This window comes from Salvelinus alpinus, chromosome 6, assembly GCF_045679555.1.
Source record: "Salvelinus alpinus chromosome 6, SLU_Salpinus.1, whole genome shotgun sequence".
Classification (NCBI taxonomy): domain Eukaryota; kingdom Metazoa; phylum Chordata; class Actinopteri; order Salmoniformes; family Salmonidae; genus Salvelinus; species Salvelinus alpinus.
Window position 1 is genome coordinate 43,921,310 of NC_092091.1, and position 23,635 is coordinate 43,944,944.

The 23,635-nt window shown below is 45.3% G+C and overlaps 1 protein-coding gene across 4 annotated transcripts in view; it reads right to left on the reverse strand.

The window, feature by feature from the left end:
* The window catches only part of LOC139577559 (low-density lipoprotein receptor-related protein 8-like), a 263,472-nt gene that overhangs the window by 126,569 nt on the left and 113,268 nt on the right, over window positions 1-23,635 (reverse strand). For all 4 annotated transcript variants that reach the window (XM_071404638.1, XM_071404637.1, XM_071404636.1 and 1 more), the window contains exon 3: window positions 12,859-12,981. In XM_071404638.1, coding sequence (XP_071260739.1) covers window positions 12,859-12,981 — 123 coding nt within the window. The remainder of the gene's footprint in view (window positions 1-12,858; window positions 12,982-23,635) is intronic.

Genomic DNA, 23,635 nt, shown 5'->3' on the forward strand with positions numbered 1-23,635 from the left:
CTCCCTCGCCCTCCATTTGGCAAATCTGACCATAATTCTATCCTCCTGATTCCTGCTTACAAGCAAAAATTAAAGCAGGAAGCACCGGTGACTCGATCAATAAAAAAGTGGTCAGATGAAGCAGATGCTAAGCTACAGGATTGTTTTGCTAGCACAGACTGGAATATGTTCCGGGATTCCTCTGATGGCATTGAGGAGTACACCGCATCAGTCATTGGCTTCATCAATAAGTGCATCAATGATGTCGTCCGTCAAAGCTCATCAATAAACTAAGGACCCTGGGACTAAACACCTCCCTCTGTAACTGGAACCTGGACTTCCTGACGGGCCGCCCCCAGGTGGTAAAGGTAGGTAACAACACATCTGCCATGCTGATCCTCAACACAGGGGCCCCTCAGGGGTGCGTGCTCAGTCCCCTCCTGTACTCCCTGATCACTCATGACTGCACGGCCAGGAACGACTCCAACACCATCATTAAGTTTGCCAATGAAACAACAGTGGTAGGCCTGCTTACCGACAACGATGAGACAGCCTATAGGGAGGAGGTCAGAGACCTGGCCATGTGGTATCAGGACAACAACCTCTCCCTCAACGTGATCAAGACAAAGGAGATGATTGTGGACTACAGGAAAAAGAGGACCAAGCACGCCCTCCACTGTCATCGACGGGGCTGTAGTGGAGCAGGTTGAGAGCTTTAAGTTCCTTGGTGTCCACATCACCAACAAACTAACATGGTCCAAGCACACCAAGACAGTCGTGAAGAGGGCACGACAAAACCTATTCCCCCTCAGGAGATTGAAAAGATTTGGCATGGGTCTTTAGATCCTCAAAATGTTATACAGCTGCACCATCGACAGCATCCCGACTGGTTGCAACTGCTTGGCCTCCGACTGCAAGGCACTACAGAGGGTACTGCATACGGCCCAGTACATCACTGGGGCCAAGCTTCCTGCCATCCAGGACCTCTATACCAGGCGGTGTCAGAGGAAGGCCCTAAAAATTCTCAAAGACTCCAGCCACCCTAGTCATAGACTGTTCTCTCTGCTACCTCACAGCAAGCAGTACCAGAGTGCCAAGTCTAGGTCCAAGAGGCTTCTAAACAGCTTCTACCCCCAAGCCATGACTCCTGAACATCTATTCAAATGGCCACCCAGACTATTGGCATTGACCCCCCCCCCTCCTTACACCGCTGCTACCCTCTGTTGTTATCATCTATGTATAGTCACTTTAATAACTCTACCTACATGTACATATTACCTCAACTAACCGGTGACCCCGCACATTGACTCTGTACCGGTACCCCCCTGTATATAGTCTCGCTATTGTTGTTTTGCTGCTGTTCTTTAATTACCTGTTACTTTTATTTCTTATTCTTATTCATATTTTCTTTTTAACTGCATTGTTGGTTAGGGACTCGTAAGTAAGAATGTCACTGTTGTATTCGGGGGCATGTGATTAATAAAATTTGACTTGATTACATTACGTTTGGGGGAAATCCAATGCAACACATTACTGAGTACCACTCTTCGTATTTTCAAGCACGGTGGTGGCTGCATCATGTTATGGGTATGCTTGTCATCGGCAAGGACAAGGGAGTTGTTTGAGATAAAAAGACAAGGAATAGAGCTAACCACAGGCAAAGTCCTAGAGGAAAGCCGGGATCAGTCTGCTTTCCAGACACTGGGAGACAAATCCACCTTTCAGCAGGACAATGACCTAAAACACAAGGCCAAATATACACTGGAGTTGCTTACTGTGCCAAGATGACATTGAATGTTCCTGAGTTGCCTAGTTACACTTTTGACTTAAATCAGCTTGATAATCAATGGCAAGACTAGAAAATGGCTGTCTAGCAATGATAAACAAACAAAGTTTAAATGATTTTTAAAATAATAATGGGCAAATATTGTACAATCCAGGTTTGCAAAGCTTTCAGAAACTTACCCAGAAAGACTCTGTAATCGCTGCCAAAGGTGATTCTAACATGTATTGACCTAGGGGGTTAAATACTTATCTAATCAAAATATATTAGTGTTTAATTTTCAATTAATAAAACAAAAAGACAATTAATCCTACTTTGTAACACAACAAAAGGTGAAAAAAGTCAAGGGGTGTGAATACTTTCTTTAGGCAAAGTATTCACATTAAAATGCCTACGCTGATGCTTGCACCTTGGCACAATCAGCCAGAAGTGAGGATCTGATGCCTGTACTGAGTTGGGGGCAACCCTAGTGGCGAGAGCTATGGGCTTACTGAGAGAGGCAACAAGGAGGCCGTTGACTGCTAGCGGAAAGTCGGCCACATGGGAAATTATCCCTGCAGCTCCGCAGCCTGGAGCATGAAATTGAAGCCGTCCGGACGGAGCATCTGACTAGAACCTTCCCTCATATTCAGAATAATTAACTATAGCACTACTCCTGCACAGCACTATAATACCTTCCCATCTATTGTCTCCCTGCCAGGGCTCCATTGAACTGACAAGGTTACCGACACCGTGCTACAGAGGAAGTAGTGGAACTGATACTGAGAGAGAGATGAGAGAGAAATTGATTGTTTCACTTTTGTTTATTATCTATTTCACTTGCTTTGGCAATGTAAACATATGTTTCCCATACCAATAAAGCCCTTTGAATTGAATTGAACTGAATTGAGAGAGAGAGTGAAAGCTGAGCTGCAATACTAGAGTACAGCTAAACCGTTTAGGCCAGCTAAGGACTACAGTATGTTTAAACAGCAAGACAAGGACTAAACAGCTAAATAACAATGGCTGAACAGTCAGGGTATACAACTCCCGATAATATGTTTATTATTGTGTCGGTTTCAATGACTTTGTAACAACAACGGATTACACACGTTGCCTCAAACAAGAGCTGAATCATTTTGAAATCCCGCTCTGAAAACATTCTCCGTCTATAAACTTTGTTTTGAAGGACCAATTCTGGTTTGCAGAACGTTAAGAGGTTACTACGTGAGTTGACTGCATGACTGAGGGGTTGAGAAAATAGATAGAGCAGTAGAAGAGAGGGAGTGTGGGAACATTAAGATGGAGGATAAATGACACTTGAGACAGTCAAGACAACAAGGTTTAACAACAGTCAGTTAATACGAACAGGGGCTGTACACGTTAAACTTTTACTATTGCGTCTGTATTTATCTTGCAAACTGTGTTTTATAAATGTACTGAGTGACCAGATCCATCCCTAAACTTCCTGTTAAAAATCAACACAATGTCACGTTCGTCGTATAGAGGAGACCAAGGCGCAGCGTGATATGAATACATACTTTTAATATAAGACGAATGAACACGAAGAACACTAAACAAACTAACAAAATAACAACACGACCGTGACCGCTAATAACAACGAGTGCAGACATGCAACTTCACATAGACAATAACCCACAAAACCAAAATATGGAAAATGGCAACCTAAATAGGATCCCCAATCAGAGACAACGATAAACAGCTGTCTCTGATTGGGAATACCAAAACCCCATAGATATACAAAAACCGCTAGACAAGACAAAACCACCCATACCACCCTTGTCACACCCTGACCTAACCAAAATAATAAAGAAAACAAAGATAACTAAGGTCAGGGCGTGACACACAACATCAACACAAAGGCAAGTCCATTTCTAAGGAGACAACCACTACCGCAGTAGCTCCTACAACGCTCCTGCAAATCTCACAACCCTCACCCGTATTACACCTAAGGGGTTAACCCCAAACACATCCACCCAGCCGCCCACCCACCTATCAACCCCCTTACTCTGAAAGAGTCGTTTTCTTTAAAATACCCACCAGGCTAGTTTATTTTTCACATTTGTAATTAGGGTCCGCTCCTGACGAACTGTCTGAGGGCCCTACTTAATCGGATGCCAGAGGCCTCAGGGGCCACACATTGATTCCTTCACTGGGAAATAAATTCAATCAGATGCATTATTAAACTGACTGGGAATCAGTGGGGAGGGCGCGCATGTCGGACAGACGGCAAGGATGGGTGGGAGGATGAGGGAAGCAGAGGAGTGAAGGTGGAATGTTAATTGCAAGCTAAACAAAGCTGAGAGAGTGAATCAGGAAAGGGAGATGGAGGAGAGATTTGAGCAGCGGAGGAGAGGGATGAAGGCTTGAGGAGGGATGAGCACCTGCACATACACATGCATACAAACACAAGCGCACAAACACACACACCACACAATGTGTGAAACCTTTGAAAATTTCTCCGAGTGATTCAACCTTGATTAGAGATAACAAGTCTTAATGAGAAGTCCAGTAATCAGATGAAACGCCTTAGAGATTTACCTTCCTCTGAATGCTAAACACCATGGGCACTGCTCTGCTGTCGATCACACTAGTCCTTGGCCCACACAAATTACAGTCTAGCAACAGAATATATGAATGTCTCTTCGATAATGCTTTGAATTTCATCTTTCCAAAATAGGGTAAAACTAAAGTGACAATGTGGGTTATTTTTTGAGGTAAAGAATATTGAATAAAAACAAATATAAAGAGATCAATACACTTTTCAGCTCTGTCTTTGCTTTGGATGTCAGGTTCTATGGATCCGGAAAACTGGGAGAATATAAATCAAATCAAATCACATTGTATTGGTCAAAAACACATATTTCACAGATGTTATTGTGGGTGTAGCGAAACGCTTGTGTTCCTAGCTTCAACGGTGCAGTAATCTCTAACAATTCACAACAACACACACAATCTAAAAGTAAAAGAATGGAATTAAGAAATATATAAATATTAGGACGAGTCGGAGTGGCATTGGCTAAAACAATACAATACAATACAGTATATACAGTCGTGGCCAAAAGGTTAGAGAATGACACAAATAATAAATTCTACAAAGTTTGCTACATCAGTGTCTTTAGATATTTTACTATGGAATACTGAAGTATAATTACAAGCATTTCATAAGTGTCAAAGGCTTTTATTGACAATTACATGCAGTCAATATTTGCAATGTTGACCCTTCTTTTTCAAGACCTCTGCAATCCACCCTGGCATGCTGTCAATTAACTTCTGGGCCACATCCTGACTGATGGCAGCCCATTCTTGCATAATCAATGCTTGGAGTTTGTCAGAATTTGTGGGTTTTTGTTTGTCCACCCGCCTCTTGAGGATTGACCACAAGTTCTCAATGGGATTAAGGTCTGGGGAGTTTCCTGGCCATGGACCCAAAATATCGATGTTTTGTTCCCCGAGCCACTTAGTTATCACTTTTGCCTTATGGCAAGGTGCTCCATCATGCTGGAAAAGGCATTATTCGTCACCAAACTGTTCCTGGATGGTTGGGAGAAGTTGCTCTCAGAGGATGTGTTGGTACCATTCTTTATTCATGGCTGTGTTCTTAGGCAAAATTGTGAGTGAGCCCACTCCCTTGGCTGAGAAGCAACCCCACACATGAATGGTCTCAGGATGCTTTACTGTTGGTATAACACAGGACTGATGGTAGCGCTCACCTTGTCTTCTCCGTACAAGCTTTTTTCCGGTTGCCCCAAACAATCGGAAAGGGGATTCATCAGAGAAAATGACTTTAGCCCAGTCCTCAGCAGTCCAATCCCTGTACCTTTTGCAGAATATCAGTCTGTCCCTGATGTTTTTCCTGGAGAGAAGTGGCTTCTTTGCTGCCCTTCTCGACACCAGGCCATCCTCCAAAAGTCTTCGCCTCACTGTGCGTGCAGATGCACTCACACATGCCTGCTGAAGCCTTCTTCACAACAATTGAACAACTCTCCTTGAAGTTCTTGGTGATCCGATAAATGGTTGATTTAGGTGCAATCTTACTGGCAGCAATATCCTTGCCTGTGAAGCCCTTTTTGTGCAAAGCAATGATGACGGCACGTGTTTCCTTGCAGGTAACTATGGTTGACAGAGGAAGAACAATGATTCCAAGCACCATCCTCCTTTTGAAGCTTCCAGTCTGTTAATCGAACTCAATCAGCATGACAGTGATCTCCAGCCTTGTACTCATCAACACTCACACCTGTGTTAACGAGAGAATCACTGACATGATGTCAGCTGGTCCTTTTGTGGCAGGGCTGAAATGCAGTAGAATTTTTTTGGGGGGGGATTCAGTTATTTTGCATGGCAAAGAGGGACTTTGCAATTAATTGCAATTCATCTGATCACTCTTCATAACATTCTGGAGTATATGCAAATTGCCATCATACAAACTGAGGCAGCAGACTGTGAAAATTAATATTTGTGTCATTCTCAAAACCTTTGGCCACGACTGTACATATGAGATGAGTAAAGCAGTATGTAAACTTATTAAAGTGGCAGAGTGCCCCCGGTGATGCGTTGGGCATACCGCACCACCCTCTGAAGAGCCCTGCGGTTGCGGGCGGTGCAGTTGCCGTACCAGGTGTTGACACAGCCCAACAGGATGCTCTCAATTGCACATCTGTAAAAGTTTGTGAGGGTCTTAGCGGCCAAGCCACATTTCTTCAGCCTCCTGAGGTTGAAGAGGCGCTGTTGCTTCTTCTTCACCACACTGTCTGTGTGGGTGGACCATTTCAGACAGTCAGTGATGTGTACACCGAGGAACTTGAAGCTTTCACCTTCTCCATTGTGGTCCCGTCGATGTGGAAAGGGGCTTGCTCCCTCTGCTGTTTCCTGAAATCCACGATCAGCTCCTTCGTTTCGTTGACATTGAGGGAGAGGTTATTTTCCTGGCATCACTCCGCCAGAGCCCTCACCTCCTCACTGTAGGCTGTCTCGTCATTGTTGGTAATCAGGCCTACTACTGTTGTGTCCTCTGCAAACTTGATGATTGAGTTGGAGGTGTGCGTGGCCACACAGTCATGGGTGAATAGGGAGTAAAGGAGGAGGCTGAGCACGTACCCTTGTGGGGCCCCTGTGTTGAGAATCAGCGGAATGGAGGTATTTTTTCCTACCTTCACCACCTGGGCTGGCCCGTCAGGAAGTCCAGGACCCAGTTGCACAGGGCAGGGTTCAGACCCAGGGCCCCAAGCTTAATGATGAGCTTGGAGGGTACTATGGTGTTGAAGGCTGAGCTATAATCAATGAACAGCATTCTTACACAGGTCCAGATGGGATAGGGCAGTGTGCAGTGCGATGGAGATTGCATCGTCTATGGATCTTTTGGGGCAGTAAGCAAATTGAAGTGGATCTAGGGTGTCAGGTAAGGTAAAGTTGATATGCTCCTTAAATAGCCTCTCATAGCACTTCATGATGACAGAGGTGAGTGCTATGAGCAATAGTCATTTAGTTCAGTTACCTTTACTTTCTTGGGTAAGGGAACAATGGTGGACATCTTGAAGCAAGTGGGGACAGCAGACTGGGATAGGGGGCCACGGAGAAGGAAAACCCACAATCCTTGGTAGCGGGCCGCGGCGGTGGTCCGGGAGCAAGACGTCGGAGTCCACGTCATGGCTGGTTTTCCCTTTGTAATCCATGATTGTCTGTAGACCCTGCCACATACGTCTCGTGTCTGAGCTGTTGAATTGCGACTCCACTTTGTCTCTGTACTGACATGTTCTGGCGGTTTGATTGCCTTACGGAGGGAATAACTGCATTGTTTGTATTCAACCATATTCCCAGTCACCTTGCCATGGTTAAATGTGATGGTTTTGTGTGAATGCTGCCGTCCATTCATGGTTTCTGGTTTGGGTAGGTTTTAATAGTCACAGTGGGAACAACATCCCCTATAAATTTCCTGATGAACTCAGTCACCGTGGCCTTGTATACATCAACGTTATTCTCAGATGCTATCCAGTCCGCGTGATCAAAACAATCTTGAAGCATGGATTCCGATGGGTCACACCAGCGTTGAATAGACCTTAGCACGGGTACTTCCTGTTTGAGTTTCTGCCTATAGGGTGGGAGGAGCAAAATGGAGTCGTGATCTGATTTTCCAAAGGGAGGGCGGGGGAAGGCCTTGTAGGCATCTCGAAAGGGGGAGTAGCAGTGGTCGAGTGTTTTTCTACACTACAGTCAATGTGTTGATAGAACTTCAGTAGCGCTTTCCTAAAATTTGCTTTGTTAAAATCCCCAGCTACAATAAATGCGTCCTCAGGATATGTGGTTCCTGTTTGCATAAAGTCCAGTGTAGTTCCTTGAGGGCCGTCGTGGTATCGGCTTGAGGGGGAGTATACACGGCTGTGACAATAACCAATAACGGTCGGCATTTGATTGTGAGGTATTCTTGGTCGGGTGAACAAAAGGACTTGAGTTTCTGTATGTTATCACAATCACACCATGAATAGTTAGTCATGAAACATACACCACTGCCTTTCTTCTTGCGGAGAGTTCTCTATTCCTGTCTGTACAATGTACTGAGAACCCAGCTGGTATGGGTGGGGACAGTATATCCCAAGAGAGCCATGATTCCGTGAAACAGAGTACGCTACAGTCCCTGATGTCTCTCTGGAAGGAGATCCTCACCCTGAGCTCGTCTACTTTATTGTCCAGAGACTGAACATTAGCGAGTAATATACTCGGAAGCGGTGGATGGTGTCGGACTAGAAGTCCATTCCAAATACCTCTTTTACGCCGGCGGCATCTTGGAGCAGCCTCTGGAATAAGTACAATTGCCTTGGGGGAAACAAACAAAGGATCCATTTCAGGAAAGTCGTATTCCTGGACTTAATGCTGGTGAGTTACCGCCGCTCTGATATCCAAAAGTTATTTCCGGCTGTACGTAATAACACAAAAAACATTCTGGGCGTGGGCCTCCGGAGTGGCGCAGCGGTCTATGGCACTGCATCGCAGTGCTAGATGCGTTACTACAGACCCCGGTTTGATACCGGGCTGTGTCGCAGCTGGCCATGACCAGGAGACCCATGAGGTGACGCATAATTGGCCCCGCGTCGACCAGGTTAGGGGAGGGATTGGCCGGCCAGGATGTCCTTGTCCCATCGCGCTCTAGCAACTCCTGTGGAGGGCCGGGCGCATGCACGCTGACATGGTCGCCAGGTGTACAGTGTTTCATCAGACACATTGGTGCGGCTGACTTCCGGGTTAAGTGAGCAGTGTGTCAAGAAGCAGTGCGGCTTGGCGGGGTTGTGTTTCGGAGGACGCACGGTTCTCAACCTTCGCCTCTCCCGAGTCCGTACGGGAGTTGCAGCGATGGGACAAGACTGTAACTACCAATTGGAAATGACAAAATTGGGGAGAAAAAGGGGGTAATTTTGTTAAATGAAAAATAAATTAATAAAAATGGGATAATAATGAAATGACACACCCCCAAAAAATATACTGCAAAGTTGCTTAGGAGCTAGCTAAGCTGCCATGTCTGTCGGAGCCATCTTCTGAGTTATTAGTCTGATTTATCTAGCTCTGAGAACCCCTGTTAACTATGGAGCTAGCACAGTGGGGAAGAGTGGATGGATATGCTGAAGGAGACCAGAGCACGGCCTTTCAGTGGATGGATACGCTGCTAGAGAGGGGTTCTAGAGACAACACTAATTTGACATGGGAGCTGAGGTCGATACAAAGTCTTGATTGCTGCAGCTTTCCCGTATTCTCAGCAGAGTCAGCTAGTGTGTGTGTGTGTGCGTGTGTGCGCATGTGTGTATGTTTCTACAGTAGGAGTTGAGCAGTTCCTCACCTGTAGCTTCCTTTAAAAAACACCCACAGGAGACCTCCACTCTGCTACACATGGCACTCACCTCTCCAAAAACCCATTTAACCTCTCAGCAGAGTCCAGAGCTACGAAGCCATGCTACATTCACGCACAAACACATTGCTTGCAGTGCAGTGTGTGCTCTGTTTGTCACACAGACAGGCCCCTTCTCTCAGGGTTGTACCTGTCTAGCATAGTGTCTGTGTGTTGTGTTCTCAATCTCTTGGTGGCATCTCTCCTTAGAACAATCTCTGAGCCTGTCCGAGTCACCGATGTCTAATCAAATACACACTCAGGGTGAGACTGCAACCCGCCATCTCGCACACGCACACACGCGCACACACACACACACACACACACACACACACACACACACACACACACACACACACACACACACACACACACACACACACACACACACACACACACACACACACACACACACACACACACACACACACACGGCAGGCCCTCCAAACAGCAGCCCAAGGTCACCCTTTCTCCAGTGTGTCAGATCTCGACACCATTTCCAGCACCGCTTTTTCCTCCATATTGCTTCTGAAAATTGCTTGCAGCTGCTGTTCTGTTGGCGGCCCATACAGAAGTCCTACTATACAGTACGGTAGGATCGAGCAGAGCCAAGGGGAGAGGAACTGGCAATGAGAGAGACATCTGCCTGTGTATGCCATTTTTTTGCCATTTGAACCAGCAGGCAGAGAGCACTATATAAGAGCATCAGTAAGGACGAAGCTCATTCATTCCGGATTGTCTCTCACACAGTTGATGTGAGTATACAGTGCATTCGGAAAGTATTCAGACCCCTTGGCTTTTTCCACATTTTTTTTACGTTACAGCTTTATTCAAAAATGTATTAAATTGTTTTTTACCCCCTAATCAATCTACACACAATACCGCGACTCAACAGTAACCCCTAAAAGCCCATTGCATGTACAGATGGGGGTTAATAACTGGCATCTTCATGAGAAGAGATAGAGAGAGGAGTCCAGTTTATTCTTTTTATTTAAATTAAACCTTTATTTAACTAGGCAAGAGAGTTAAGAACAAACTCTTATTTACAATGACGGCCAAACCCGGACAATGCTGGGCCAATTGTGCACCACCCTATGGGCCTACGAATCACAGCCTGATGTGATGCAGCCGGGATTCGAACCAGGGACTGCAGTGACACCTCTTGCACTGAAATGCAGTGCCTTACACCGCTGGGCAGCTCGGGAGCCTAATTTTCTCTTCAGATCTCTCCAGAGATGTTCGATTGGGTTCAAGTCCGGCTGGGCCACTCAAGGACATTCAAAGACTTGTCCCAAAGCCACTCCTGCGTTGTCTTGGCTGTGTGCTTAGGGTCATTGTCCTGTTGGAAGGTGAACCTTCACCCCACTCTAGAGCAGGTTTCCATCAAGGATCTCTCTGTACTTTTCTCCGTTCATCTTTGCCTCGATCCTGATGAGTCTCCCAGTCCCTGCCGCTGAAAAACATCCCCACAACATGATGCTGCCAACACCATGCTTCACCGTAGGGATGGCGCCAGGTTTCATCCAGATGTGACGCTTGGTATTCAGACCAAAGTGTTCAATCTTGGTTTCATCAGACCAGAGAATCTTGTTTTTCATGGTCTGAGAGTCTTTAGGTGCCTTCTGGCAAACTCCAAGCGGGCTGTCGTGCCTTTTACTGAGGAGTGGCTTCCGTCTGGCCACTCTACCATAAAGGCCTGATTGGTGGAGTGCTGCAGAGATGGTTGGCCTTCTGGAAGGTTCTCCCATCTCCACAGAGGAACACTGGAGCTCTATCAGAGTGACCATCGTCTTCTTGGTCACCTCCCTGACCAAGGCCCTTCTCCCCCGATTGTTCAGTTTGGCCGGGCGGCCAGCTCTAGTAAGTCTTGGTGGTTCCAAACTTCTTCCATTTAAGAATGATGTAGACCACTGTGTTCTTGGGGACCTTCAATGCTGCAGACATTTTGTGGTACCCTTCCCCAGATATATGCCTGTCAACTGTGGGACCTTATATAGACAGGTGTGTGCCTATCCAAATCATGTCCAATCAATTGAATTTACCACAGGTGGACTCCAATCAAGTTGTAGACACATCTCAAGGATGATCAATGGAAACAGGATGCATCTGAGCTCAATTTCGAGTCTCATAGCAAAGTGTCTGAACAATTATGCAAATAAGGTATTTCTGTTTTTAATTTTTAATAAACCTGTTTTCACTTTATCACTTTGGGGTATTGTGTGTAGATTGAGGAGAATACATTTTAGAACCAGGCTGTAACAAAATGTGGGAAAAGTCAAGGGGTCTGAATACTTTCCGATATGAGTATATAACAGCTCTATGACTCTCCTCCCATAGGCCATAGAGTTTAGCATAATGCCGCCACCCCTCAGTAATGGCAGGTGACTTATGGCTATAAAGAAGTGGCTGCAATCTCACGGTTGTCTCTGTACAGTAATACCCATGAATGGCTTGATCGATGGCCAGGGCTAAGTCATTACGGCTGCGTTAAAAAGTAATAAACAGCGGCATGTGAACATGCCTCCCGGTACACAGGTCATATGCTGGTGGCAATTATAAAAAAAAATGGAGTGCAGCCCGCAGTGAATCCTGGGTAATTAATAAGCAGGATGTGAGCGTAGTGGAACAGGGTTTAGAGCTGACCTCGGGTCTGTGTGAGTGTGACAGGGGGGCACAGAAGTACAGTAGGGTCAGTTGGCCGTGTGTGTGAGACTCAGACAGATGGAAGTGGACAGGGTCTGTTCTGCTGGTTGGAGGGATGTGCAGACTGTGTGTCTTTGGTGAAAAAAACCTCTGTGAAAAAACACAGAGAACGTCAATCTGATTTCCAGAGGTAAGGGAAGGAAATACGTTCATTTTTAGAAATGAGGCGGGAATTGGTGGTGCAGCGGTTCAAACGTGACAGGGCTAAATGAGGTACCCACAATGCAGATCAGGCTCAATGCTCTGGAACGGAGATGAAGAGAAAACACACTGGCTGGCTGATTTGGTTTTACAACCCGCAGCTTCCTCGTACCTCATCTGCCACTGAGCTGGAGGCAATGTTCCTCTGGATGCCAGGATGTGTGTGGTGTGTGGCGTGGGCATGTGAGTGTGTTGGAGGTGTCCTGAAGGCCCTTTTTTTTTTTTTGTACCGACACACAACCAATTCATCCATCCCCATGCATCCATTCCTCCATACACATCTACACAACAGTACGGGAAAGAGGGCGTCTGAACTCACTGCACGTAGCGTCGGCCTCGTCTGATCCGTCGGCACACTCCGGCTCCCCGTCACAGCGCCACCGCTGGGGAACACACTGGCCGTTCTCACACGCAAAGTCTGTGGTGGCACACGTCTTCTTTGCTGCTCAGAGAGAGAGAGAGATAGGGAAGGAGAGAGAGAGAGCGATAGGGAAGGAGAGAGAGATCAGATTAGTATTCTAAGTCAAATACACAACTCAAGCTAAGTGAAATGGAGTCTCGCTTTGAACAAACGATGAAAACCTCGAGGTCGGGTTTACAATCAGGTCCACTATCTAATAAGCAAACTACACAAAAAGTGTCCAGATGCAAGCTTCAGTTCATATACCCCCACTTTACAAATACCCTCCCAAATCTGTCCATTTGTCTCAGTACCCAGAGATTGCAGCAAGGGCAGACTGTTGTTAGATTACCAGTCTCATAACCCATCTAACCCCATTCTCCAGTCACTCTCTCCGAGCAGAGCGGAGCAGCCCAGGGAAAAATTGGAGCGGAGCGTGTCACAGGGAGAGCTAAAGCTTCTTCTTCTTGACCGGGAGAGTTCTGAACAAGAGAAAGCACTCACCTCATGTGAGAGCGAGAGAACAACGCCTCGCTCCACTAGCCTGATGAACAACACACACCGGGACTAACTGTCCTGTTCTCTTCCTCATTTACATGCCTTGGTTTAAACACTGTTGTGCCCACGGGACGACACGAGCCTCAAATGTCAATTAGTGGTGTGCTAGGCTAGTCAGAATCACTGCAGTGGAGTGTGAGGGGGATCGCTAGGGGTTTAGCCTTGCCTGGCTGGGGAGAGGCTAGTTAGGCAAAAAATGTTAGCCTAAAAATGTCAACTACATTGACTACATCTAATGTAGGTTATTGTACTGTAGCACTAATCAGAATCACTGTATTGGAGTGGGATGAATGCTACGGCCTAGCCCAGTCTGGCTGAGTAGACCAGCGGCTTGTTAGCCTATTGTTTATGTGATGTAGCCTACCTTGGGTGGCCAGACTGGGGGGGTTCAAATCACTGCAAATCACCCCCCCCCCCAGGGACTCATAACACAACAGGAAGGGTCGGATTCGGACTATTACACCTGACAGCACTCGCGTCATTACCTGCTAGGTTACTGCCTGACATGCTGGAAAGTACAGAGAAGTCACAAACAACTCCTAATACATTTGGTAATTGGTATTTTATTGGGATCCCCATTAGCTTTTGCGAAAGCAGCAGCTACTCGTCCTAGGGTCCACATAGAACATGAAACATTACGTAATAGGGTCGTTCCACCAATTTGGTGCTTCTTGAGAAGTGTAACTTAGTCCCAAAAAACGTTTGATTTCACCGAATTTTAACATTCTGTCATAATGAGCACATAAAAAACTAGTTTTACCATCTCAAGACGTGAAATTACAAAATGGCTATAGTAAGTGCCGATTAAGTGCCAAATAAAGTAAAAGGGTTGACAGTAACAGGGTTTCTTCTTAAATCAGCCATAAATCGCCTCGTGAAAAGGGGAATGGATGCTTGTCGTGGCAATTGAATGCAAGCTTATTTAAAAAAAAAAAATTGTTCAAACATTTCTAGGCTGTCTATCTATGGTTAACAAGGTTATACTCAACTCAGTTTTCCACCACAAAACACCAGAAAATGGCCAAAAAGACTTGAACCAGCTCACCTGCTTTTATTAGACATTCAAAGCGTCTTTAGAATAAAAAAATAAAAAAAGAATCGTTTCACCATATTAAAATGAGAGTCCAGTTCACATAACATGGTTGACCTTAAAATGATGGACAGACGTAAATGAATCACTAATCACATGAATTAAATAAATAATAGTGAAACTTTAAGTGGGTTAAAATCTTCCTAGAATTGACACAGGGTTGACGGAGGGACATGTCAAAATGCTGAATTTTGAATGATCAAATTCTCCTTGTGTTCTATATTAAAGGGGAACTTCATTTGACATAACAGGCTGTTACAATTCAACATTGGTGCACAATTTCTACTTAAAATATCAAAGGTACGCAAAAGGCACTCATTTCATGGAATGACCCATGAACGCTAATAGACAAGAACAGCTCAAGGACCGAACTACGTACAGTTGAGCAACACAATGGGGAAGTACCTAAAAGTCCTACCAACATCTTCTAATGGATGAGGACAAGAGTCTCCATTATAATGGGACATGAAGTAGAAGTATTTTCCCGATGGCTATAACAAAAACACCCCGATTCTATAATACAATTTTCAAGCAGTTAAAAAGAAAACTCCAAAGTACATGGCTGTGAGGATTGCAGAGGAAGAAGCTACATCCACAGAGGTCCTGTGTAATGGAATTACACATCCCTGTAGACTCAACAAATCCCCTCCCGGCGTGTGTGTGTGTTCGTGACCGCAATATCATGCGAGTGTGTCACTGAACACAAATCCCCCCCAGTCTCCTATTATTTTATCTGGGAATTCATCTAACTCCCTTCCATCTCCCCAGCCAGTCTCCCACTCCACACATACAAGACCAAAAGTATGTGGACACTCGTTGAAAATCTCATTCCAAAAGTTGGTGCCAACTTTGCTGTTATAACAGCCTCCACTCTTCTGGGAAGGCTTTCCACTAGAAGATAGAACATTGAGCATTAGTGAGGTCGGGCACTGATGTTGGCCGATTCGGCCTGGCTCGCAGCCAGCATTCCAATTCATCCCAAAGGTTTTTTGATGGGGTTGAGGTCTTGGCCAGTCAAGTTCTTCCACACGGATCTCGACAAACCATTTCTGTATGGACCTCGCTTTGTGCACGGTGGCATTTTCATGCTGAAACAGAATATCATTGCTTGCTGTAGCGTTAAAATGTCCCTTCACTGGAACTAAGGGGCCTAACCCGAACCATGAAAAACAGCCCCAGACTATTATTCCTCCTCCACCAAACTTTACAGTGGGCACTATGCATTCAGGCAGGTAGCGTTCTACGGGCATCCGCCAAACCCAGATTTGTTTGTCGGACTGCCAGATGGAGAAGCACGATTAAGCACTCCAGAGAACTCTTTTCCACTGCTCCAGAGTCCAATGGTGGCGAGCTCAACACACCTCCAGTCAACGCTTTGCATTACGGACGGTGATCTTAGGCTTGTGCGCGGCTGCTCGGCAATGGAAACCCATTTCATGAAGCTCCCGTCAAACAGTTATTCTGCCGACGTTGCTTCCAGAGGCAGTTTGGAACTCAGTAGTGAGTGTTGCAATTGAGGACGATATTTATGAGCTACGCGCTTCAGCACTCAGCCGTCCATTCTGTGAGCTTGTGTGGCCTACCACGTCGCGGCTGAGCCGTTGTTGCTCCTAGACGTTTCCACTTCACAATAACACCACTTACAGTTGACCGGGGCAGCTCTAGCAGATCAGATATTTGATGAACTGACTTGTTGGAAAGGTGGCATACTATGACGGTGAGATGTTTTAAGTCACTTGAGCTCAGTAATGCCATTCTACTGTCAATGTTTGTCTATGGAGATTGCATGGCTGTGTGCTCAATTTTATACACCTGTCAGCAACGGGTGGGGCTGAAATAGCCGAACCCACTAATTTGAAGTGGTGTCCACATATATATTTTTTTTATTTCACCTTTATTTAACCAGGTAGGCCAAGTTTTCATTTACAACTGCGGTCTGGCCAAGATAAAGCAAAGCAGTGCGACAAAAACAACACAGAGTTACAAATGGGATAAACAAATGTACAGTCAATAACACAATGGGAAAAAAATTATATACAGTGTGTGCAAATGTAGTAAGATTAGGGAGGTAAGGCAATAAATAGGCTATAGTGGCGAAATAATTACAATTAGCATTAACACTGGAGTGATAGATGTGCAGATGATGATGTACAAGTAGAGATACTGTACCAAATGGGCAAAAATAAATAACAATATGGGGATGAGGTAGTTGGGTGGGCTATATACAGATGGGCTGTGTACAGGTACAATGATCGGTAAGCTGCTCTGACAGCTGATGCTTACATGAAGTACCAGTAAAATATTTGGACATAACTACTCATTCAAGGGTTTTTCATTATTTGTACTATTTTCTACATTGTAGAATAATAGTGAATAGTATAAAAACTAACCAAAAAAGTGTTAAACAAATCTAAATATATTTTATATTTGAGATTCTTCTAAGTAGCCACCCTTTGCCTTGATGACTGCTTTGCACACTCTTGGCATTCTCTCAACCAACTTCATGAGGTAGTCACCTGGAATGCATTTCAATTAACAGCTGTGCCTTGTTAAAAGTTAATTTGTAAAATGTATTTCCTTCTTAATGCATTTGAGCCAATCAGTAGTGTTGTGACAAGGTAGGGGTGGTATACAGAAGATAGCTCTATTTGGTAAAAGACCAAGTCCATATTATGGCAAGAAAAGCTCAAATAAGCAAAGAGAAACGACAGTCCATCATTACATTAAGACACGAAGGTCAGTCAATATGGGAAAAAATCAAGAACTTTGAAAATGTGCAGTCGCAAAAACCATAAAGCACTATGATGTAACTGGCTCTCGTGAGGACCGCTACAGGAAAGGAAGGCCCAGAGTTACCTCTGCTGCGGAGTATAAGTTCATTAGAGTTACCAGCCTCAGAAATTGCAGCCCAAATAAATGCTTCACAGAGTTCAAGTAACAGACACATTTCAACATCAACTGTCCAGAGGAGACTGTGTGAATCAGGCATTCTTGGTCGAATCTCTGCAAAGAAACCACTACTAAACGACACAAATAAGAAGAAGATACTTGCTTGGGCCACGAACCACGAGCAATGGACATTAGAACAGTGGAAATCTGTCCTTTGGTCTGATGAGTCCAAATTTGAGATCTTTGCTTCCAACCGCCGTGTCTTTGTGAGATGCAGAGTAGGTGAACGGATGATCTCCGCATGTGTGGTTCCCACTGTGAAGCATGGAGGAGGAGGTGTGATGGTGCTTTGCTGGTGACACTGTCTGTGATTTATTTAGAATTCAAGGCACACTTAACCATTATGGCTACCAATGCGTTCTGCAGCGATACGCCATCCCATCTGGTTTGCACTTTGTGGGACTACCATTTGTTTTTCAACAGGACAATGATCCCCAGATGGGATGATTGGAGGGACAAATAGGGGTACGGAGAGTGGGGAGAGTGGGTAGTAGGGTGCCTAAGGATATATAGGGGTGGGAGAACACTCCAATGGGGTGAGGGGGACTAAGGAAACAGAGCAACGGCAGACCTATCAATCACCCACAATCTCTCCCACCCTCTCTCCATCCCTCCCTCTCGTCCTTTCTTATCTCAAGGACAAAAGAGCAAATAATCCATGGAAAGAATAGTAGGAATTTCTCATTACCTCCCCCACCCACCTTCAAACTGCTTTAAGTGAGGGTTTCACCATTGTAGCCCACCACAATATGCTTTTAATTATCCCAAGAAAAGGAAATGTTAGCTTGAAGGACTGCCAGATGTTGTTGAATTGGTGTGAGTTTAGTGTCTCCAGTGATTGTGCGGTGGCATTCCGAGGGGCTCGTGCGCTGTTGATTTTTGTTCATTCATCTCCCAGCGCTGTGTTGTGTGTGTGTGTGTGTGTTGTGGCACACAGTAATCTTGCCCATTCTCCACAGCTGCCTCAAGGATTTGTTGATGTATGACTTATGCATCAAGATCCCCTGTGCCACACAGAAGTGGCAAACGCGTGCACATCCACAAACAAACACCCCAAAAATGCTAACAATTATGTATACACACAAATCCCCCTCGAATGTGGACAGAGTTGCAGACACAAATAAATACACAAATACACGTTTACCTCCTTCGCCAGCTGAGACATGTCATGAGAATGCCATCCATATAGAATAACTTTAACTCACTGTAAACGGTGTGAGTCCATGAGCTGAATACATACAATATATCCACATACAAGTAACACACGCAAGTACGCGCTCACACACGCACATCACACAGCCCTGTCTCAGACCAACCAGAACAGGTATTATTTTTCCCAATTCCCGCTGCGATTCCTATTCATTATCCTGTAGGCCCACCCCCTTTCCCTGATCAGCTGAGAGAAGACAGGAAGCTTCTCTCGGAGCTACCGGCATTCTCCCAATGACACGCTCCAGGGGCCACCATGATTACTGACTGACTTGGGTGACCTGGGATGTTTACCGAGCCCCCTGCAGCACCTCTAAGGAATCCGCCACGTCGCCGTAACAACACAGGGATGTGAATTGAGAAGAAGCGACAGAGGAGCAGAGGAAACAGGTGAAGGTCAGGAACCTCGGAGTCATTCAATTTCCACACTCCATTTACCCCTCAAAACGTGTTCTCACCATCACGGGGAAGGGAGACAATGTAATGTATAGCTACACCACTACAATAACAATGAAGGGGAAACGTTCAACCTTGTTTGGTGTGATTGCCCTGTTTTTGTTTAGTGCTGCATTCGAAATGGCACCCTATGGCACCCTATGACATATACAGTGGGGAGAACAAGTATTTGATACACTGCCGATTTTGCAGGTTTTCCTACTTACAAAGCATGTAGAGGTCTGTGATTTTTATCATAGGTACACTTCAACTGTGAGAGACGGAATCTAAAACAAAAATCCAGAAAATCACATTGTATGATTTTTAAGTAATTAATTTGCATTTTATTGCATGACATAAGTATTTGATCACCTACCAACCAGTAAGAATTCCGGCTCTCACAGACCTGTTAGTCTTTCTTTAAGAAGCCCTCCTGTTCTCCACTCATTACCTGTATTAACTGCACCTGTTTGAACTCGTTACCTATATAAAAGACACCTGTCCACACAATCAAACAGGCTCCAACCTCTCCACAATGGCCAAGACCAGAGAGCTGTGTAAGGACATCAGGGATACAATTGTAGACCTGCACAAGGCTGGGATGGGCTACAGGACGATAGGCAAGCAGCTTGGTGAGAAGGCAACAACTGTTGGCGCAATTATTAGAAAATGGAAGAAGTTCAAGATGATGGTCAATCACCCTCGGTCTGGGGCTCCATGCAAGATCTCACCTCGTGGGGCATCAATGATCATGAGGAAGGTGAGGGATCAGCCCAGAACTACACGGCAGGACCTGGTCAATGACCTGAAGAGAGCTGGGACCACAGTCTCAAAGAAAACCATTAGTAACACACTACGCCGTCATGGATTAAAATCCTACAGCGCACGCAAGGTCCCCCTGCTCAAGCCAGCGCATGTCCAGGCCCGTCTGAAGGTTGCCAATGACCATCTGGATGATCCAGAGGAGGAATGGGGGAAGGTCATGTGGTCTGATGAGACAAAAATAGAGCTTTTTGGTCTAAACTCCACTCGCCGTGTTTGGAGGAAGAAGAAGGATGAGTACAACCCCAAGAACACCATCCCAACCGTGAAGCATGGAGGTGGAAACATCATTCTTTGGGGATGCTTTTCTGCAAAGGGGACAGGACGACTGCACCGTATTGAGGGGAGGATGGATGGGGCCATGTATGGCGAGGTCTTGGCCAACAACCTCCTTCCCTCAGTAAGAGCATTGAAGATGGGTCGTGGCTGGGTCTTCCAGTATGACAACGACCCGAAACACACAGCCAGGGCAACTAAGGAGTGGCTCCGTAAGAAGCATCTCAAGGTCCTGGAGTGGCCTAGCCAGTCTCCAGACCTGGACCCAATAGAAAATCTTTGGAGGGAGCTGAAAGTCCGTATTGCCCAGCGACAGCCCAGAAACCTGAAGGATCTGCAGAAGGTCTGTATGGAGGAGTGGGCCAAAATCCCTGCTGCAGTGTGTGCAAACCTGGTCAAGAACTACAGGAAACGTATGATCTCTGTAATTGCAAACAAAGGTTTCTGTACCAAATATTAAGTTCTGCTTTTCTGATGTATCAAATACTTATGTCATGCAATAAAATGCAAATTAATTACCAAAAAATCATACAATGTGATTTTCTGGATTTTTGTTTTAGATTCCGTCTCTCACCGTTGAAATGTACCTATGATAAAAATTACAGACCTCTACATGCTTTGTAAGTAGGAAAACCTGCAAAATCGGCAGTGTATCAAATACTTGTTCTCCCCACTGTATATGGTTGATAATAGGTGTTGATAAGCTGTATTGAAGGGCTGAGGTAGACAATCCTTTATGTGCTCACTGTGTGATACGACGAGCCAGGGCCATTACCAGATGGAAGGATCTGTCCAGCATCTTAAGATGTGGCATAAACAGAGCCACTCCCATTTGATAAAACAAAAATCCAATTAATTTGCCAAGAGTTAAACTAGGTTGAGTATGCTGTAAGGGCAGCCTTTCTTTACTTTCTCTCTCAGTGAGGTCGTACTCACACAATCCACCTTTCTGATTCAGAGGGGTCGGGTTAAATGCGAAAGATACATTTCAGATGAATGCTATCAGTTGTGCAACTGACTAATCAAATAAAATCAAAGGTTATTGGTCACATACACATGGTTAGCAGATGTTAATGCGAGTGTAGCGAAATGCTCGTGCTTCTAGTTCCGACCGTGCAGTAATATCTAACAAGTAATCTAACAATTTCACAACAACTACCTTATACACACAAGTGTAAAGGAATGGATAAGAATATGTACATATAAATATATGGATGAGCGATGGCCATGCGGCATAGGCAAGATGCAGTAGATGGTACAGAGTACAGTATATACATATGAGATGAGTAATGTAGGGTATGTAAACATTATATAAAGTGACATTGTTTAAAGTGACAAGTGACACACTTATTACATCCAATTTTAAATTATTAAAGTGGCAAGAGATTTGAGTCAGTATGTTGGCAGCAGCCAATCAATGTTAGTGACGGCTGTTTAACAGTCTGATGGCATGGAAACTGTTTTTCAGTCTCTCGGTCCCAGCTTTGATGCACCTGTACTGACCTCGCCTTCTGAATGATAGCGGGGTGAACAGGCAGTGGCTTTTGGCGGTTGTTGTTCTTGATGATCTTTTTGGCCTTCCTGTGACATCGGGTGGTGTAGGTGTCCTGGAGGGCAGGTAGTTTGCCCCCGGTGATGCGTTGTGCAGATCTCACTACCCTCTGGAAAGCCTAAGGCTTGTGGACAGAGCAGTTGCTGTACCAGGCGGTAATACAGGAGCCCGACAGGATGCTCTCGATTGTGCATCTGTGTAAAAGTTTGTGAGTGTTTTTGGTGACAAGACAAATTTCTTCAGCCTCTTGAGGTTGAAGAGGCGCTGTTGCGCCTTCTTCACCACACTGTCTGTGTGGGTGGACCATTTCAGGTTGTCCGTGATGTGTACGCCAAGGAACTTAAGACTTTCTACCTTCTCCACTACTGTCCTGTCGAAGTGGATAGGGGGGGTGCTCCCTCTGCTGTTTCCTGAAGTCCACAATCATCTCCTTTGTTTTGTTGACGGGAATCATAATTTATTCGAAAACACAGTTTCCATCATAATTTGATGCAATAAAGAAAGTTAGAAGGGGAAAAAACGGTAAAAATGAACATTTCAGCCTCCCGGGTGGCGTAGTGGTCTAAGGCACTGCATCGCAGTTCTAGCTAGCTGTGCCACCAGAGATTCTGGGTTTGAGCCCAGGCTCTGTCGCAGCCGGCCGCGACCGAGAGGCCCATGGGGTGGCGCACAATTGGCCCAGCGTCGTCCGGGTTAGGGAGGGTTTGGCCGGCAGGGATATCCTTGTCTCATCGCGCACTAGCGACTCCTGTGGCGGGCCGGGCGCAGTGCACGCTGACCAGGTCGCTAGGTGTACGGTGTTTCCTCCGACACATTGGTGTGGCTGGCTACCGGGTTGGATGTGCATTGTGTCAAGAAGCAGTGCGGCTTGGTTGGGTTGTGTTTCGGAGGACGCATGGCTCTCGACCTTCACTTCTCCCGAGTCCGTACGGGAGTTGCAGCGATGAGACAAGACTGTAACTACTACCAATTGGATACCACGAAATTGGGGAGAAAAAAGGGGTAAAATATGAACATTTCTCCTATAGCTGTCATTTCCATTTCACGTCGCAATGTTGTTTTTTTTACATTGCTTTTGTCAAATAAACCTGGGTCAATAGAAACCTACCTACTGACTTGGAAGGCCACGGAGAAGAGCTTCAAAAGCAAAAAGACATAATTGACATTGATAAAAAGAAGAAATTCGGCCTGGAAAAAATAAATAACTAATGCCTTAACTTTAAGGTTTTATTCAGTAAGTTTGTTTGCCACAATGCTCCCTGAGCGACAACGCAAGAAAGCAGTGCCAATAAAGCTTGTTATCATTTTAATCATAAAATGTTCAAGTTTCCACACGTGTAGGGTCTTTGATCACTCTTTTGTTGATGAGAATTTTCCTGCGCCGCAGGAAATGCAGGTGAGCTTCGTGATTTACATAAATTCACCTTAAACCTGCACCAAAACACGGTTATATTAACAGTATTCCACTTTGCGAGTAGCCTCATTTTGACCAGCTAACAGATTAAAACAAGCAGCATCATGGACGAAACATTTCAAATCCTCAAATTAAGATCCTACACCTGTAAGTTTCCCGGTCACAACGGTTCCCCATGTTGACAACAACATCGTGTTTCTTGTTCTTAGCTGAATGACGCTGGGGATTCACAGTGCCACACCCTTTTAACAAGAGAAACGCAGATCAGCTTTTGGTTTTTACTTTCTCTTTCTGGACTTTCGGCGAGGACGTGCATACTCATCTCCTGCATGGCTACAGCTTTCCCAACCCTGACGGATCACCTGCACTGTTCCATCTGCACAGAGATCTT